A 21,338-nucleotide genomic window follows, 5' to 3' on the forward strand; every position below is an offset into this window, starting at 1 on the left:
ACTTTTAAGGCCACAGTCATGTGCAATCTCAAGTAATTGAGTCTCTTCTGGCAGGGACAAGATCAATACAATTGGTTTATTCACAAATGGGTCGCAGATCCATTCCTTCCCAGTTCGGGTGTCTTTTGTGATTAGGAAGTAATGCTCAAACTCTTTCGAAAGCTGAGCTAGGCGATCATGCACCAGCTGGGAGAAAGAAGGTCCTGGCTCAGCCTCTTTCAAAATCTCCACTAATGTTTGAAACGTGTCAAAAATCCCAGTGTTCACTTGTCGCCCCCATAATTCCAGCTTGGCTTTGAATGCAGCCACTTTATCTGCCGATTTGAACACAGTTGTCATTCTCCCCTGAAGTGAAAGGCTGAGTCCATTGAGCAAGTTGAATATGTCACATAAGTAAGCAAGTTTTGCGACCCATTCTATGTCACTGAAATGTGCTGCCATTGGTGACTGTGTTTCTAAAGGTAATCTCTGGAGTGGCTCTCACAACTTGGAAACTCTGCTCGGTTCTCCACCTTTAGAAAGCCATCTCACTTCTGTGTATAAAAGAAAGCGTGTGTGCTTTGTGGCCATCTCCTCACAGAGCTGTGGGAACAGATGTGAGTTGAGGGCGTGTATTTTAACGTGGTTGGTAATTTTAATCACATTCTGCAAAATGATTTTAGTTCAGGTAACATTTTCCAGCTAGCCAGCATTTCTCTACAGATGACACAGTGTGTAGACTTACATTCCGAAGTGACCTCTTTTACCCGAATAGTGAAACCAGAAAGCTGTCAAGTCACGGCAGCAACTCCATCCATGCATATACCAACACAAAATAACCACTTCAGTTTTCCCGATTTGTAATCATTCAGAGGCTTGAATAGTCCTGCAGCTGCGGTGTTGGTTGCAACAAAGATGCACATAACATATCCTCACGAACATCCTCCTGAAAAATATGTCCCACATAAACAAGCATTGTTGCCTTGTCAATGTCAGTAGACGACTCAACCTGTATTGTGTACCACAGTGATTCCTTAATCCTTTCTAACAATTGTGCCTTAATATCCTCTGCTATTTCATCTAGTTATGGTGCTAGCCAAAAAAGGAACACGTGCGCCACCTTTTGAACAGCAGCCTCTCCTAAAAGTTCATGACAAATATCCTTAGCAGTAGGCAGGATCAACTCTTCACCAATAGGAAAGGGCTTCTTAGCTTTAGCAATGTGGTTAGTCACGGAGAATCATGCTCTTGGTGCAGACACATTTGATGAAGTGGTGGCCTTCAATAATTGCTTCTGTTCTTTGTGTTTATGTGTTTTTCCTTTTGAAAAACTCCAAAGGCTTGTGTTTTAATGCAGGGTGCTTGATCTCCATGTGGTAAAGCAGTTTTGAAGGTTTCATGGCCTTGTTGGATAGCCAGTCACCGCACATTATACAAAGTGGGCTTGGAGAATGTGAATCACCTGTTACAATGAACTTGTAATTTAAGTAGCCCTCTTGTTATTTTATTTTAAATGCAGCTTTCTTTTGTCGGCAGTCTTAGAGTTGTTGGGTCTTTTCCCCTTTCAAAGAAGCTCTCTAGTGATGTTTGGTTTTTATTCATTTTGGCTAGGGTTAGCATGTGGGCTTACCAAAACTGTGACTGAGACAAGTGCGCAGTGTAGGAAAGAGGTACGGACAGAAGTGGTAAATAAAATAATGTGTGGGCCACATGCAGACTAACGTGTCAGATTCTGACTTAAAGCCTGCCACCAGATGCAGTTGTGTAATTGAAGTACCTCAACTTATTTGCCACTATAAAGCCTGCCACCAGATGCAGCTTAATTGTTGCTTGCCACTCACTGATAGGGTTTTGATATGAGTCTGCAAGCAATTGATTTATTATGGCCTATGTGTATAATTCTCCGCTAACATTAGTCTGTATTTGCAGCCACTCCCCAGTGCTGGCAACACTGCCTCAGCTCCACCTCAGATCATCAGGCATTAGATTATCATAAGGAGTGTGCACCTTAGATCCCTTTCATGTGCAGTTCACAATAGGGTTCACACTCCTATGAAAATCTAATGCTGCTGTTGATCTGATGGGAGGTGGAGCTCAGGCAGTAATGCGAGCGATGGGGAGCATTTGTAAATACAGATGAAGCTCCATCTGCTCACCTGCCACTCACCTCCAGCTGTGTGGCCCGGTTCCTAACACGCCCAGGGGCTGGGGACCCCTGCAATAAAAGATTCATAAGACATACATGTACGTCACAATTTCTAAGAAGTACTGTAGAAAGTAATCCTCTGGGCATTATCAGCCATGTCTGTACCCACAGAATCCTTTTCTTTGTACAGAGTAATAGGGTTCAGAATGGTGTAAACTTGGAATCCACTGAAAATGCTCCATCAATGCCGGTTAACTAAAATGAGCTGATTCAGGTCCAATGTGAGCAATGATCTATTTAATTACATTCTATCCTCAACTTCTGCCTTTTCTATGCATTGGCCAATGACTTTCTCATTGTCCTAAGGATTACTACAACAGCCTCGTAGCTATTCTGCCGGTTTCCTCTCCTGCCTCTTTGCAGACCACGTTCCACACAACAGACAAATAATCTTTATAGGATTTTAACTAAATCATGTCACTCCTCTGCTCAAAATCTGCAAAACGTTATCAGCTTAGAATAAAATTCAAAGCTTTTATCATGGGATGCTAGACCCTATAGAATCTGGGCTCCAGGCCCCTGCCCCACCTTCTCTTCTAGATTATTCTCACCTATTCTACTCAAGCAATGATGACCATTTTGCTCTTTCTAAAACAGTGTGTTAAACTTAATCCTATTAAACACGTTTCCACCTCAAGCATGCTCTCCACTCAGGACCTTTGCCTTTCCTGTTTCTTATTCCAATAATTTTCTACAGATTGCCCAATGATTCCTTTTTTCACATCATTTAATTCTTTGTTCAAATATTACCTAATCATCAAGGAGCTCTGAGACTGCAACACAGTAAATAACATATCTTGCTCTTCCTTTTTCTTTCACCCTGCTGTTTTCATCTTAGTTTATATCACTTCCTATCTGCTTTATGAGGCCAGGAATATCATTATTTTTTTATTAATGTGATCGCTGATAAAATATTTGTTCAATCAACAAAGGAATAAAGAATAAATAAATGGTTGAATCCTTTTGTTTTTGAACAAGTTATTTCCAAAAAATGCACGGTAATATGAATATGTAATAAGAATTTTTATGTCTCCGAGTAAAATCAATCAAAACTTTCGGTTCAAGTTTATAATTTTAGCCACAAAGGGATATCCGCATGAGAATCTTCTCTCCACATTGATTACTTCACAACACTTGGACCTTTAACTCTATACCTTGCAAAATGCACTTAGGACTTTTTCTTATGCATATTATTAATGTTATTGATTTTTATTCATTCTTCATCCGTATTTCCATGTGACATTTTAGATATCTTTCCATTTTCGGTGTCCATCGTAGCAGCCCACGAAGCCCTAGATAACAAGATCATGTCCCTTTAACTTGGTGGTAAAGCACCCAGGGCTGAGCCGTATGTACACTGTACTGCACAAAAGCCTTTTAATGATGAATTAGATTTTGATTTCGGTTCATTACGCCTGGGTTTTCAGGCAGTGTTCCGGATTTCATGGTTTTGTTTATAATGAGTCATGGCCCCCTTGACAAACAAGAGAGTAATTAAACTAACCAGGTTATCAATAGAAGCTTGTGATGGATCTCCTGTTGCATATGGTTATTTCATCTTCAATAATAGTTAGATATCAGAAAAGATTACAGTCTGTTTGTGTGACAGGAAAGAGAGATTAAAGCCTCTGAGAACAATAGTTAAAATACAATCTTACCTGTACCTGTCATGAGCAGTGTCATAATAATTGACAAGTACATGGAGTTTTATTTATAGATTTTTTAATATATTTAATTGGCTTTTGTAGGTGACATGAAACTTTGCTTAACAAAATAATTTTAAAATTGTGAAATGATTTCTTGTGTTTATGAATATACATATATGTATACACCCATATATACATAAATGTGTATATAAAGGGTATATATATGTACATTATAAATGTTATACGTATATGATTTATATATAATATAAAAAACTGGGTGTGTGTTTGTGTATATGTATGTATCTATATTGTAACAGTTCTCATGCAAACATTTTTTGGAAATATTATTTCATTATTTTTCACCAATTTATTAGCAAGCACTTTAACAAAAATATCTTCCTTGCAATGTTTTCTAGAACTATAAATAATAAGAATAAAAACACCACAGAGAAATAGAAGTGCGATAATTTCAAAAAGAAGTATCGCCCTTAACAGAAAATAATGTATTTACTAGGGTATTTTTTTACATGAAAGGCAATGTTCCATTGTAAGAGTTTTTATAGTTTTCATATGTTGAAAACTATATATTCAGTATTCACTGAATATTGATAAAACATTAAATACTGTACTTTTTAATTGCTTTCCAAAGAAATCAGAATACATCCATGGTGCACACTTAGGCCATATTTCTGAATGAACTAGTTTTTGTATCTTCAAGATTCTAGTTGTTGATTAATAATTTTCTATAGTGTTATTTGAAATATGAATTATAGTATGTTAAAAACTTGGTAGAAAAGGAAATATTTATGAAAAGACACATGCATACAACTCCTAATGTTTCCCTCCAAAATTCTTTTTTTTGTTTTGGAGATGGAGTTTCGCTTTTGTTGCCCAGGCTGAAGTGCAATGGCAGTCTCAACTCACTGCAACCTCTGCCTCCCAGGTTCAAGCGATTCGCCCGCTTCAGCCTCCCAAGTAGCTGGGATTACAGGCGCCTACCACTATGCATGGCTAATTTTTGTAATTTTAGTAGAGACGGGGTTTCACCATGTTGGCCAGGCTCGTCTCGAACTCCTGACCTCAGGTGATCCACCCGCCTCGGCCTCCCAAAGTGCTGGGATTACAGGTGTGAGCCACTGCGCCCAGCCCCCTCCAAAATTCTTCTATTTACAGTCCTTTTCACCTCAGTCAATAACCTTCCAGCTACTCAACCCAAATTAAATCACCCTTGACACCTCTCTATGTCACTTCAGTCTGTCTAGAAATCTTACCAGCTCCAATTTCAGAGTAGACCAAAAGCCCGATAACTTTCCACCACTTGCACTGCCACCACCCTGGTGTGAGCCACCCACCTTCCTTTACATTGCTTACTGCATTCCCTACTTTATCCCTAGACTTTTATCCTAGCCTCACTATGGTCTTTTCTCAACACAGCAGCCACAGTCATCTTTTCAAAAAACCGATCAGATTTTATCTGTACTCTGCAGGGGCTCACCATTTGTCTTAGAATGAAAGTCAATTCCTTGAAATGACCCGAGAGGTCCTACCCAATCTTCCATCCTTTGTTTCTCTTTGGTGTAAACTTGGAATCCACTGAAAATTGTTCCTATCTCCTCCTACTCTCCTTTCTCTTTGTGTCGGCCACACCAATCTTGCTATTTCTTAAGCAAACTAGGCTAGCTTCAGCCTCAGTGTCTTACTGCAAGCTGTTCCCTCTTCCTACAAGTCTCTGTCTCTAAATATGCACATAGCTAACTCACTCATTTACATCTAGTCTTTGTGCAAGTTTTACCATCTCGATGAGGCCTACTCAGATTACCCGATCGAAAATTGCAATCCATTCCATTCTCTGATTCCTCTTACCTTGCAACTATAAGGGTTTTGCTTTTGTTTTACTGTATTATTTATCACCTTCTGACATTTTATTTAAACTACTTATTTGTGGTATTTGCTGCTTATAGTCTGTCTCCCTGTTTGTTACCCCATCTAGAGTATAAGCTTCATCACGTCAGGGCAATTAACTGCTTTGTTCCTTGAGAAATGCCTGGCACATGTTGACAGTGGAATAACTATGTGAAGGATAAAAAAAAAAGTTATGCTACCAAAAAAGTTTTTTAAGCATCACACTGTGTGTAATGGAATATACACTGTGCGCTTGGAAGATACAAAGATGAATCAGATATTTAACCTGCCTTCAAGGAACTGAAAAGGAAGTCTGGCATACCCACAAATACGGTACATGATACAATGCAATACATTTCTTTTTTTCCTTTTTTTTGAGACGGAGTCTTGCTGTGTTGCCCAGGCTGGAATGCAGTGGCACAATCTCGGCTCACTGCAAGCTTTGCCCCCTGAGTTCACGCCATTCTCCTGCCTCAGCCTCCCGAGTAGCTGGGACTACAGGTGCCCGCCACCACGCCCGGCTAATTTTTTGTATTTTTAGTAGAGATGGAGTTTCACTGTGTTAGCCAGGATGGTCTCGATCTCCTGACCTCGTGGGCTGCCCGCCCTGGCCTCCCAAAGTGCTGGGATTACAGGCGTGAGCCACCGCGCCCGGCCAATGCAATACATTTCTATCAATACATGATAGAAAGTTGATGGTATGAGAGATCCAGATACTCAGAGGAGGGGAAACTTTTTCCATCTGGAGCAATGGGGAAGAGCATGGGGACACTGACGCCTAAAATGGATCTTGAAGCTGTGGAAATAGGAAACAACGGCATTCAGACAGAAGAAACTACATTAAAGAAAAAAATCACTAAATTACTAAAGCATAGGGAGGAGGCCAGAAAAAAACACAGAAGATTTCAAGAGCCCAGGCTTTGAGTTCACATGCCTGACTTCAAAGGCAAATTCTGCAACTAAGTAGCTGTGTGACCTTGACAATTCATTGTTTAACATCTCTGAACTTGACTTTTCACATTTGTAAAATTGAGATAAAACCATCAAGCTTAGAGTATTTTTGTGAGGAAATCGAGAATGTAAAGCACCTAGCCCAGTGGCTGGCTCCCTGTGATCACTCAGTAGATGAGAACTATTACTGCAGTAGAGTTGGACTGTAGTACAGATGAAGTGTTACCCTCACCAATGCCGTTTTTCCAGCAGGAAGCAAGGCCAAAATGTATTGCATTTACTCTGCACTCCCTGAAAACATTCATCTATTGTTCAACTTGAAAAACGAAGCTGAAAATGACTAGTCTAGTACTTGAAGCATAAAACACTGAAAATGTGATGCATTGGTCTATCAGGCATAAGATTGCTTTGAATATAGAAGGAATAAAAATATGTGTGTGTCATATTTCTGTTGAGGATTATTTTTACTTATCCACTAGTATTTGTTTGTTTGTTTCTTTTGCAGTCGCTCCTACTATTCAGGAAATTAAATCTGGCACCGTGACCCCCGGACGCAGTGGCCTGATAAGATGCGAAGGTGCAGGTGTGCCGCCTCCAGCCTTTGAATGGTACAAAGGAGAGAAGAAGTAAGGATTTTGTGATTATTACTGTGTTCTAAGCACTTTGAGCTAATGTGCTTGTGTTTCAGATACTTATTTTAGGCAATTTCTTTAACTGGCTTGAATGATTCTCAACAGCCTCCTCTCCAGCAAGCAAACTGAAGGGGCCCACGTGGGAGGGATGAGTAGCTAATAGCATCCAGAAGAAATGTCCACTTTGGTTTGCATGATCTCAGAAATGCCCGCAAATCCCCCATCACTGATGCATTTCATTTCTTCCCCTCTCTCCTGAAACACTACACCATTGCTCTTGCTGGCAACTCAGTTTATTTGGGAAGTAAACCAGCTCTTAAAAGACTTGAGTACAGCTTCCATAAGAGCACTTCAAAAGCAATAGGAACTGCTGTCTTTGCCAGGCTTCCTTGATAAGCCTCCACCCTTTCACCTGCCTTATTCTCCCACAAGAGAGTTTAACATTTTGTTTTATAGAACACTATGTTTTAGATATTCTGTCACTAAAGAGGCTGTAGAGGAGATAAAATACATGCCTAAAGGACTAACCAATGGGATTTTAGGGCTGCTCTTATTTCAACTCTGTATGATTATTCCCTTGAGAAGACCCAAAAACCTTGGCAAGAGCTACTGAATAAGATAAGACAGGACTTGACAACTTTCTCTTTACTTTCAACCAGTAGGCTCATTCAGACCTCTTCCAATTCTGTTATCAAGCCCTCAAAAAATCACAGGACCCCTGTGGGTAAACTGGAGTCTATAATGCAGACAAGAGGGAATTATCTATACTGTATAGAGTCTGCGTCAAAACTAGGGAGGAATATATTCAAGCAAATGCTATGTTAAAGCACATCAAATTCCCACTTTCGAAGTCAAAAAAGCCAAATGTTGGCAATTCCATACTGTACAACATATATGTAGGGGGTTTACATACTGTATTAGTCCGTTCTCATGCTGCTATAAAGAACTGCCCAAGACTGGGTAACTTATAAAGGAGAGAGGTTTAATTGACTCACCATTCCACATGGCTGGGGAGGTCACAGGAAACTTACAATCACAGTGGAAGGGGAAGCAAGCATGTCCTTCTTCACTAGGTGGCAGGAGAGAGAAGTCCCAAGCAAAAGGGGGAAAACTCCCTTAAAAAACCATCAGATCTTGTGAGAACCCACTCACTATCATGAGAACAGGATGGGGGAACTGCCCCCATGATCTAATCACCTCCCATGGGTCTCTCCCCCAACACATGGAGATTACAATTCAAATTAAATTCAGGATGAGATTTTGGGTGAGGACACCTCCAAATGATATCATTTACTTATGTCATGGCTCAAAACCAATTGCAGCTAAATATCTGAACAGAAAACTGGTGAAATTATATAAAGACTTAGATATCACCACAAAGGATAAGAATGTATGTGATACAAGCAGGTATTTTTTTCTGGAACTGGAATCAAAAGATTTGTGGAAGACAATATCCCTTTTTAACATCAACCTTAATAATAAGGGATAATATCCCCATAACAGTCTCATTTCTTCTGACTGGTTTTACCTGCAAATTTTTTTAGCTATTTTATATGCAACTTCTTCTATAATTTGGGTTGTTAAATTTTTAAATTCTTTTTACTAATTTATATGTTTTTACTAATTCTAAATTTGCCTTTTTATAGCTTAGTAGAAGACTCCATATTTTTATATACTGAGAATTAGGTAAACTGGTCTGTGGTCACTCTCATTTCACCCTACAATATTGTACATCTGCCAATATAGCCTTTCTCAGATTTTGATAACCCAGGTTGAGAAGTTCCGGTTTGTAATTACCTATATGGACAAATATCCAGAAAAGTGGTTCTGAATCCTTTATAAGTTATGGAACTCTTTGTTCAGTACAATCTTATTTGGAAGGCCAAGAAGTAATATTTATGAACACAGCACTTCTCGAGTAGATGCTGGGTAAATGGAGCCTCAATTCTACCTGTTCAGAACCCTCCTCTAAATTAGGACATCATTGCAGGAGTCCCCCAGATCCCTGGTTCTCTACAAAACACTGTATAAATAACACTGACAGACTATTTTGCATACCTTTCAAAGTCACTTTTTAATTTGTGTCATTAATTTCTTAAAAGCTGACAATCAGAGCTCCTTTGCTAAAGGCCATTTTGTTTCCAATACTGTGTGAAGCAATGTCCTGGATTTTTTTTTTCTGCTCTTTTTCTCTTTTCTAAATTCAGAAACCATTGTCCAAAAAAAAAAAAAAAAAAAAAAAAAAAAAAAAAAGCTACAATAATCCTCGGTCCACTTTCTTGCCCTATAGTAAATATAGAAAAGGGCCAATTGGTGCCCACAATCATAGCTTCAGTGATTTTTTTTTTCCTACTGTAGAGATGGACTACAGCTTTTATTAGATTTTCAAAGGAGTTCAGAACCATATGCTAAAAAGGAAAAGGTAGATTGATTTTCCCCAATCAATGTCCTCCCCAACACACTCACACACATAGAAAAATGCAGCTGTGAAAATCAAATGCACTTGTGAAAGGCAAACATATTTTCAGTTCAGAGTGAAGCATACATTTATCATCTTTAGGGTTATATTTGAGGCAATATTCAAATTCTCAAATATCATGGTAATGAATAATTTCATTTCAAAACTAAAGTAAAGCAAAGTTGAGCATATGCAGGGAGTAGGAAAGAGAAGGATTCTGGTTGCCGAATGGTTGCACTCACTATGTAGATTCACCATAAACACCCAGGCCATTCAATTATTTACTTCATCAAAATCAAAAGTTAGCCAGTCACGGTGGCTCACGCCTGTAATCTCAGCACTTTGGGATGCAAAGATGGGTGGATCACGAGGTCAAGTGATCGAGACCACCCTGGCCAACATGGTGAAACCCCATCTCTACTAAAAATAAAAAAATTAGCCAGGCATGGTAGCAGGCACCTGTAGTCCCAGCTACTCAGGAGTCTGAGGCAGGAGAATCTCTTGAACCCAGGAGGCGGAGATTACAGTGAGCCGAGATTGCTCCACTGCACTCCAGCCTGGAGACAGAGTGATACTCTGTCTCAACAAAATAAAAAATTAAAAAATAAATAAAAAGCTATCTATTTAGTAAGCACCTGCTATTGGACAGGTAGTGTTCTAAGTTTATAATATTTACCCATTTTACTCTTATAACAAACCTGTAAGGTAAATATTATTCTTCTTAACTTTTACCTGAGGAAACCAAAGCATAGAATGCTTTTAAGTAATTTGCACAAGTTCATACAGTTAGCGGCAGAGCTGGGATTTAAACCTAGGAAGTCTTATAAATCTTCATGCAGAGTCCATGGGTTTAACCCCTATACTATGGCACCTAGTGTAGGTCAAGGCCCTTAAGAGTCTATCAAACTAATTTGAAATGTCAATGTGAAATACCAAGGGTAAAAGCATTTCAAGTTGTTTATGGATAAGAAACTGCACGTACAAACACTCACTTATAATTTCCCAATTTATTTAGTCAAGGACACACAAAAATGGAGTCAAGAGGAACACAGCAGAAACAGATACAGCATGTTTCAGAGTTGTCTTCTTGACCTCTGAGGTCCTTAACTGGGAACATGAAGCTGTCAGAGACCCTGTCAGAGAGGAACAGAATTTATTTCTGCAAGATCTAGAGTTTTGTTTCCTACAGACCTTTTTTGATTTGAGGTTTTCATAAATACTCAGAAATAACTTATACGATCGCTTCACTTCTATGTAAGAGAATGTTTATAAATATTCATTTATCTTAAGTCAAGACCTTCAAAGCCAGCTCTTCATCCAGATAAACATAAACAAATAAACACAAACAGAAAACAGAGGCAGTGCCTGAATATCCATAGCCCTATCTCTGCCTGCAGTTCTTCAACATCCTGTAAAGTCCATTTCTGTGTGCTAAGAGCAATCAGCTTAAAACCCCTTAAAAGAAAGACTGTAAAATTAAGCACAATTTAAAGAAAAGAAATATATACTTACTGAGGAAAAAAAAACACTTTCCAGTTTCTTTGAGTTCTTTTATCTCATTTATTGTTCAGACCTCTGTGAGGTAAGATTTATTATCATCAATTTACTGTTGACAAAACTGAGACACAAGAGACTTAACCTGAAGAGCACTCAGCTTTACATCACCATCCAGACATTTTAGATGTGATAACCTCTGGGCCCGTGTTCTTTCCCTTGTTTCTGATGCCATTATTAGTTATCTATCGCTAAGTAACAAATTAACCCAAAACTTAGCAGCTAAAACCAGTAAGCACTAACCATCTCAAGCAGCCTCTGTGGGTCAGGAATCCAGGAGCAGTTTGGCTGGATGGTTATCACTCAGGGTCTCTCATAAGATTGCAGTTAAGATGTCACCTGGTGCTGTTCATCTGAAGGCTTGACTGGGGCTGGAGAATCTGCTTCCAAGATGACTGACCCACATGCCCAGCAAGTAGTGCTAGTTATTGGCAGATAGACTCAGTTAATTGCCACGTAGATGCCACCATAGGCAACGGGCTTCATCCAGTATTAGTGATCCAGAAGAGAGCTAGGTAGAAGCTGCCATGTCCTTTATAACCCAGTTTCAGAAGTCATGCTGTGTCATACCCATAATACATTATTAACTACATGGGGAAACCTTCTTCAATGTGATTTCATGTCATCAAAAACATTTGCTTAATGGGACTTTGGATGCCCTGAAATTGTCATTGTGAGAGGGAACAGGGCAGGGACGACATGAATATCAAGAGGTGAGAGTCATCTGATGCCATCTTCAAAGACAGCTCCCACACTGTCTCTCTCATGCATTATCTAAGTATTTTTTACATTAGAAATATTAGTCATTTGGCTTTTAGTTTATTCCACCATGAGAGTGGCTAATGTTATATACTAGTTATTAAAATATTACCTCTTAGGATAAGGTAGTCATTTTTTAACATCATAGTTTCTTTCAGCACACCTGGAATGAAGAGTATCAATGGGCTTAATTTTACTATGTATTTATTTAAGCCTTGGGAAAATTAGAGTTATAAAGAGAGCCAAATATTTAAACTTTTTTCCTTAATAATATAGAAGGTTGTTAAGTAGAAATATACTCTTTATATGCATATGCAGTGAAAAGACAATTTCAGAACATCCAAAGTATCATTAAGCAAATGTTTTTGGTGATATGAAATTCAATTAATCTGTTGTTTGAGAATAGTACATTCATTTAGGATTAAGGCTAAAAACATGAATTGTAATATACTGGCATTTCAATAGGTATTGCAAAACCATGGATCTGTATTACTTTGTGAAGATGGTAGTGCCATCTTGTCTTAGATGAGAATTTTGTTATTTTGCCTGCACCGTTGAATTCCCTCCTCTTTTTCAAGATTACCTCAAATCCAAGCCTGCGGTCTAGAAATACATGCTTTCTGATTTCTCATGACCATTTTAACTGCTCCAGGCTTTTAGGCCACTGATATGTTAGCTTGATTTAGTCATTTCACAATGTATACATATATATAAATACCACATTATACCCTATAAATATATAAAATTATTATTGGTCAATTAAAAATAAAATATTAAATAAATGAATAGATTTTAAAAATTGTATTTTACTTACTTTTCCTGTTTTTAGGCAAAGGGCTAATTGTAGAAATGCTTTTTTGGAATTTTTTAGCTGCAACAGCATTTCTTTCCTATTCCTCTACTGTAATTTAACATAGGGATGAAACCGTTGCAAATGAGGTAAATATAAATTACTCCCATGAATGAAAAAGACATTAAAATTATCAATATATTAGTTTAAAAGCTATGTACCTAAAAAATGGAAATTTTTGCATTTGGCAATGTGGGGCCTATAATATCTTGACTTTTAAGCAACATATTTCAAACTTGGCCTATTCTCTTTTAAGTCATTCCTTATATCACTGCTATAGAAAGAAATGTGATGATCAGTATCATTTTGCCCTGGTGAGAAGGGTTAGTTATCTAGGTGCATAAAATATGCATGCATATGTTCTCACTCATAGGTGGGAATTGAACAATGAGAACACATGGACACAGGAAGGGGAACATCACACATCAGGGCCTGTTGTGGAGTGGAGGGAGGGGGGAGGGACAGCATTAGGAGATATACCTAATGTTACATGACGAGTTAATGGGTGCAGCACACCAACATGGCACATGGATACATATGTAACAAACCTGCACGTTGTGCACATGTACCCTAAAACTTAAAGTATAATAAAAAATATGCATGCATAGACAAGTACAAAATGTATGCAGATACCAATGAATACATAGGAAAATACCTAAAGCCAACCTTGTAGAATGTGCCATGTTCACTTTACATAGAGGCATGGTGACCTTTTTCAGTAAGGTTGATGTTAAGTTTCACTTTAGATAATGATTATTTTTCATTCCTGATTTTACAGTGGTAACATGAACTTGAGAAATCATAATAAAGAATAATGACCATTCCTCTCCTCTTTTCTATTCTAAATATTTACTACCTGATTGTCTAAGCAGGCTATAAATTTTTTGAGTATTCACTTTGCTACAGGACTGTGGGAGGGAGGGTCTTCTCCCCTTCTTATATTTTTGAGGAAACCAGCAAAATGAGTTAAAATATTTTTGTATGTAGGAAAATTTTGATGCCCCGTTCTTTACTGTTTTCATGCAATTTATTTATGTCAAAATTATGAATACATTACATTTGCATAGCAGATTATGATTTTCAAGGCTTTATTATGTGTGGTGGCTTTGCAAAATGTTCACCTTGTTTCACTTACATAGAGTCAATTCTGAAGCATGGGGTGCTACATGAGAGAGAGAGGAAGAGAGAAAAAGCTAGATAGCACATATAATTAAATGGCATGACTTGCTACTCTACTGCTTCAAAAATACATACCGTGGGAGATATGAACCTGGCTGCTCCTTCGATTGGTCTTCATTCCCGTATATCTCTGATAGTATGAGCATCTCTCTATTTTTAATGAGGTTTTAATGTTGAAAATGTTTGTTTAATGTAACATGGCTCTGAAACAAAGCCAACTACTTTAGTGCTCACTCATCAACAGTGATGTAAAGCAGGGGTCAGCAACATTTTTTAAAACATATATTCCTATGAGTAAAATATAAAATTTAGCAAAAACTAACAATATTTCCATACCGATTTTTACTTATGGTTATGCATTTCTGAACTAGTGTATTCATGCATTAAATGACCTGAGACAGAAAATTTTAAAAATGAGATAAGAATACAATACAAATGGACCTTCTGTTATTTTTTTCTCACACTCCAAATAGTCATTTTATTTCTACTTTAAAATACTTGCTTTCCATTTTGGAAACTATTGTAAAGTATGGTAGTTTCAAACAAGGAAGTTTAAGGAATTTTCTTTTTTTCTTTTTTTTTTTTTTTGAGACGGAGTCTTGCTCTGTCACCCAGGCTGGAGTGCAGTGGCGCGATCTTGGCTCACTGCAAGCTCCGCCTCCCAGGTTCATGCCATTCTCCTGCTTCAGCCTCCCGAGTAGCTGGGACTACAGGCGCCCGCCACCAAGCCCGGCTAATTTTTTGTATTTTTCTTTAGTAGAGACGGGGTTTCACCGTGTTAGCCAGGATGGTCTTGATCTCCTGACCTTGTGATCTGCCCGCCTCGGCCTCCCAAAGTGCTGGGATTACAGGCTTGAGCCACCGCACCCGGCCTAAGGAATTTTCAAGATTAATTTTAACGACATGCAACTTTACCTTATATGCTGACTTTGCTGTCTTATAACATATTTTACAACTTACTACGTACTGTCTTACTCATTCTTTGTATAATTCTAACCAGATTACATGTGATAATAAAAACTGTATCTTTTGAAGGTGAAATGACTTGAAGGAAAGCACAGGCCTAATTTCCAGACTCCTATGTCAGGATATCTCTCTTCTAGATTTTACATTGCAAGTTTGATTATTCAGAAGAGACTAGAAGTACATTCTGTTTCTCTTTTGCTTTTATCTTATCATTCACAAGGTGGTTCTTACCAACGTAGGCAGTTACATGTTTTGATTTAGAAGAGTATTAGAAATAACCTTATTACCATTTCAGGTTAAAAGTGATCTTCTCTTCTAACTTCAGATTTCACTTCTTCATTCACCTGTGAGATAATTTGAAAAGTTTTACTTCTTCATTAATCTGTGAGATAATTTGAAAAGGAAAGAAAAGTTCCTGAATTGAAGAAATTTGCATTTCTAGTGTTATCTCATTATTATATTTCGCTATGTCGTGTTATGTTGTTTTTTTTTTTATTTATTTCATTTGATGATATTTCTTCTAATAGCCAATGTGGTCTCAGTACAACTCTCACCACGTTTGTGATGACTTTAACATTCAAGGCCAGAGATGCAAATAAATATATGAAATAACTGAAAGCATTTCAACTACTAGGAATTGAAGAGCACATGCCCATGTGAAACACAAATACATATTATTACATTGAAAACATTGGGTCAGACGAAGATGAAAGTGGGCCACCTCCAGTTTGCATCTTGTGACTTAGAGTGTAGGATTTGTCATAAAAATCAGCAAAATGAAATAAGTACAAAGTAAGAAAATTTTCAGGGAACCCAAAGCCAAGACCGGTGAAAGTGCACAGTAAGAGCCCATTCGACTCAAATAAAAGGGTTACAGAATACTTCAGGGCAAATGTGGCTTTTTTGCTGGATGCCAAAGGATGAGTAGCACTTCCAAAAATTCCACGGGGTTAAGAATAATCATGGGCAAGAGAAGAACATGATCAATGTCACGTAAGCATTATGCACAAGGTTTTTAAATGTCTTGGTGTGCAGGATATGACATCAGGTACAACAGGAGTTAGGGCTAGAAAGGCACCTTAGGGAAAGACTTGGAGGGTCTTAAATGTTACAAGGCATTTGCACTGGATTCCAGAAGTACTGGAAAGCTATTGAGGGGATTTTCAAGAGTACTAAAACAATCTAGTCTCTTTGTTGTGTGTAGCAGTAGTTTAATTTATTGATTGATTTATTTTAGATTCAGCAGGTACATGTGCAAGGCTGTTATATGGGTATATTGCATAATGGTGAGGTTTGGGTTTCTAGGGCCCCCAACACCCAAATAGTGAACATTGTACTCAATAAGTAAGTTTTCATCCCCCACTCCTCTCCCAGCCTACCCACTTTTGGAATCCCCAGTGCCTATTTTCCATTTTTATGTCCATGTGTACCCATTTTTTAACTCCCACTTATAAGTGAGAATGCAGTATTCGATTTTCTGTTTCTGAGTTATTTCACTTAGGATAATGGCCTATAACTCCATCCATGTTGCTGCAAAGGACATTATTTTATTCTTTCATATGGCTGCATAGTATTTCACTGAATATATGTGCCACATTTTCTTTATCCAATCAACCATTGATGGATGCTCAGGTTGATTCCATGACTTTGCTATTGTGAATACTGCTATGATAAACATGCAAATGCAAGTGGCTTTTTAATATGATTATTTGTTTTCCTTTGTTTAGCGGAATTACTGGGCCAAATAGTAGCTCTGTTTTTATTTATTTGAGACATCTCCATAGTGTTCTTCATGGAAGTTGAACTAGTTTACATTGCTCCCAGTCATGTACAAGCATACCCTTTTCTCCACATCCACACCAACATCTGTTGTTTTTTTGACTTTTTAATAATAGCCATTCTGACTGGTGTGAGATGGTATTTCATTGTGGTTTTAATTTGCATTTCTCTGATGATTAGTGAAGCTGAGCATTTTGTGTATGTTTGTTGGCAGCTTGTATGTCTTCACAAAATATTTCTTAGAGTAGTTGGAAGAAATGGATGGGAAAGTTAAAATATGGCTTAGAGTATTGGATATGCAGTTAAAAAGCAAGAGAGAAGAAAGGTAGTATTTGCTTATTTCAGTGACTAATTGGATATAAGGAAAGGAAAATTTGAACATAATTATATGTTTTCCATCTAGACAACAAGATAAAGAGTGAAGCCACTGGCTGAGGCTGGAACACAGGAAGAAAGGTTCGGGAGGGATCACACTTAGTTCGGTTTGGGACATGCTAGAATCAAGGGGTTAGTACTGCACACACAGAGTCTACCCATAACAGCTGGAATTAGGTTGTGTTTTTAAAATGCATAATCTTGCTAAAATAAATAGTTGATCTAACACTTTACGTATGAAGCCTGTCGGTGTTTCTTCACTGTCCCTGGAATAAAGTCCTCACAACAGAGGGTGGTATGTAGGTTTCTTCACATTCTGGCCCCTGTATTCCACTCTGGCTATCAATCTTGCCATTCTACCCTCACACAACAGGAGCTGTGGCTATCCTGAAATATTTCCATTCCCAGACTTTGATATGAGCTCGCTCTCTCAGGCCTCTTCACATGTTGGCACCTTTGTTTGTAAGCCCCTTCCACTCACATACCCATTTGGCTGCCTTTGGCTGGCGCCTTCCACTACCTAGTCCTTCCGTCTCCATGGGGATGCCACCTTCTCCAGGAAAGCTACCACAACGAGATTTTTCCTACCTGGGGAGGGAGCTCTTCAAATGTACCCTCATGGGCTTCCATCTAACAAGCACTTATTAAACTGAACACAACTTATTTTCCTTTTTCATCTCTCCTGCTGAGCTCTAATCTACCTGGAAATGAGGATTCTTCCTTGTTCACTATCATGTCCCCAACACTTATCATGGTATTTGGCATGAATGACACACTCTGTTGGAAGACTGCGTTATAGCCTTTTACTAAATATAAAATAGAGCCATTCTTATTTTAACACACTTTCAAATTGGTGAGACTATTAGTACAAATGAATCCTGTCACCTTAGATTGCAGGACATTGTAAACCCAATATATGATTAGAGAAAGGAAGCTGATTTCTGTTGCTCAATTCTGGCTTCTCAAGATTTTTTCTTTGTGAATATAGTTTCTGAGAAATGGTTGTGCTGTTATATTGTGGGGTAATATTTTACATTAAAATCATGGGCATATTGATATTAGAAAAATAGTTCAAGTGGTGGGGAGAAATCCAGTCATAGGCCAGGTTGCCAGGGATACAGGAACTCACAGCAGTTAGGGAGGCTTGACATCTGTACCGTAGCCATTGTTTATTTAATGTAGGGTTAAAGGGGAATATCCTCCCACGCGAATCACACTGTCACAAGGAAAGCAGCCCAAAGGTCTCTAATCTAAAATTATTAATTTCATTAAAATGGATAAAGTAAACAAGACATACATTTTAAATAGCTTAATAAAGACTAGATTCATTAAAGTGTCCTAATATATTATAATAACATTAATTTATTCAAATGCACAACTAAAGATAGATACCCCTTGGGGCTAAGACAGTGAGGCATGATATTCTTCAGCCTGTTCCTAGGAATAAATGATATCATATTGTTTTCAAGCCTTAAGTATCAAGCAGCACAATAAACCAGTAGGTTGCCATAGCAGCATATTCACATAAATTTTCATTTCTCTCTGGTATTTAGCAGTTCTTGCTCCTCCTCCTCCCTTTCACTTTTCTTTGTTGTTAAATCTGTGAAAAGCTTAGATGAGATTGATGATGCACATGTAATTGATACTGAGTTTGGCACATCTTGAAATCACGATGCCACGATCTTTTCAGTCACTCTCCTAGATCTTTTCTTTAAAAATAATTTCCTGAATGCTCAATATTTAATATTTTTCTGCCAACTGAGAGGAAATATATCTGTTCTAAGAAACAGACTCTATCATTGAACAATAACACCTATCATAATCTAGTGCCTACTGCATTTGGCATATATGTGCCTAAATATTACACATTAAATATTTTTAAAAACATTTTAACATTAACACTTTGTGGTTGGCTTCATTTCTCCCATTTCACAGATGAAAAAACTAAGAATTACTAAAATATAAAAACATAATTCATTCAGACAAGCATGCAACAATTACTCTATACCTATTAAGTATCCAACACTATAGTACATGCTTAGAATACAATGCATAACAAAATCAACCTTGAACCTTGCCTTAAAAGAGTTATACTCTAATGAGGAAGATGGACATTAATAAAAAATCACACAAATATATGAAAACTTAAAGCTGAAATGGTGTTAGAAAAAGAAGTATTTGATGTTATGATGATAATTTGGCCAAGCCAAGCAGAATACAATAACCCCATACCATCACGATAACTTGAACTTTACAGAGAATTTTAGGATTACTCTAAAATACTGCATTCTTGTCATTTGGATAGGTTGCATTTTTCTGCCATTATTGACTATATTCTGCATATATACTATGAGGAGGGACTTTCTTCCATCCAAATATTTAGTGAACCTAGAGGAAGAAAAACAAACAGTAATTGTTGCTGAAAGTGTGTGTATGTTGGAGAGAGTGTGAGCAGGGAAGGACGAGAGAACCTACTGTGTGTTTCTCATCTCAGGCTACAAGAAGCCTGGGAGACTGACTATGGGAAGCTGGACGCAGCTGCTCTAAAACGCTGCACTGAAAGACATAACTAAGCCCCAAATACATAGTCAAGAGGCTTCTGGTCCAGAGATATATCCAGATAGTATATTTTTTTTAGTTAATTTTTTACCCATTAGACTCACCTGTTGGATCAAACCTGGCTTTCCCAGCATGGGTGCCACATACCACTTGGCTATTTAGCTCCCTTGGTTTTATTCCCTGGCTTGACTCGATTTTCTTGAAGTATCCATGATTTCTGATTTGTCTCTCCAAACTTAGGTACAATATCCTGGTTTCTACATAGCGATTTGAATGCCAATTTCTACTTTGGGAGGGTACCAGTAGTCAGAGGACCTAACTTTAAATCTTGATTCTGCCACTTATCAGATGGTGCAAGATAAATTAACCTAATCTTCTTAAATGTCTGTTTTCTCATCTATAAAATGGGACTAATAACACCTACCTCCTAGGATTGCTGTGAAGATTTGTTGATATGTACACTTCAACATGCTTAAAGTTTTCTGCGTGTTGATTTTTCACACTTGTAACATGAAACATTATTGTGTACAATGCTGAATTTTTTTTTAAATTTTGGAACGGAGTCTCACTCTGTCGCCCAGGCTGGAGTGCAGTGGCACGATCTCGGCTCACTGCAACATCTGCCTCCTGGGTTCAAGCAATGCCCCTGCCTCAGCCTTGTGAGTAGCTGGGATTATGGGCACCCACTGGGATTACCACACCTGGCTAATTTTTGTATTTTTAGTAGAAACGGGGTTTCACCCTGTTGGCCAGGCTGGTCTCGAACTCCTGACCTCAAATGATCCACCCGCCTCAGCCTCCCAAAGTGCTGGGTGGGCCACCATGACCGGCCACAATGCAGAAAATTTTTAGTATAAGATTACTTCAGTCAGCCAGGCGCGGTGGCTCACGCTTGTAATCCCAGCACTTTGGGAGGCCGAGGCGGGCGGATCACGAGGTCAGGAGATCGAGACCACGGTGAAACCCCGTCTCTACTAAAAATACAAAAAATTAGCCGGGCGTGGTGGCGGGCGCCTGTAGTCCCAGCTACTCGGAGAGGCTGAGGCAGGAGAATGGTGTGAACCCAGGAGGCGGAGCTTGCAGTGAGCCAAGATTGCGCCACCGCACTCCAGCCTGGGTGACAGAGGGAGACTCCGTCTCAAAAAAAAAAAAAAAAAAAAAAAAAAAAAAAAAAAAAAAAAAAAAAAAAAAGATTACTTCAGTCATAAATGTATTGAGAACAGATAAAATGTCCCACATACATAAAGCATTCCTGGTCACATTGAAAAGACTAGAAATACAGTCTGATTCACAGCCTACACACACACACACACACACACACACACAGAGAGAGAGAGAGAGAGAGAGACATATATATATGTATATATATACAAATAAAACTCCATCCTTGAGAGAGGCATTATGAGATGTGTTGTGGAAGGGCCCTGTATGCTATCTTAATGTCATCTTCAGATTTTCAGGTAGAATTACGGTCCTCGAGATAATAACTATGCCGTAGTTTTCCTCTATAGTTCCTAACTCTCTTTCAGCACAGAAGGTATTT

General features: G+C 38.3%; 1 protein-coding gene across 2 annotated transcripts in view; it reads left to right on the top strand.

Moving 5' to 3' along the window:
• NEGR1 (neuronal growth regulator 1) overlaps nucleotides 1–21,338 on the top strand; it is a 904,143-nt gene that overhangs the window by 681,793 nt on the left and 201,012 nt on the right. For both annotated transcript variants that reach the window (XM_003260198.3, XM_030823138.1), the window contains exon 5: nucleotides 7,190–7,310. In XM_003260198.3, coding sequence (XP_003260246.1) covers nucleotides 7,190–7,310 — 121 coding nt within the window. The remainder of the gene's footprint in view (nucleotides 1–7,189; nucleotides 7,311–21,338) is intronic.

This window comes from Nomascus leucogenys, chromosome 12 (assembly GCF_006542625.1).
Source record: "Nomascus leucogenys isolate Asia chromosome 12, Asia_NLE_v1, whole genome shotgun sequence".
Taxonomy (NCBI): domain Eukaryota; kingdom Metazoa; phylum Chordata; class Mammalia; order Primates; family Hylobatidae; genus Nomascus; species Nomascus leucogenys.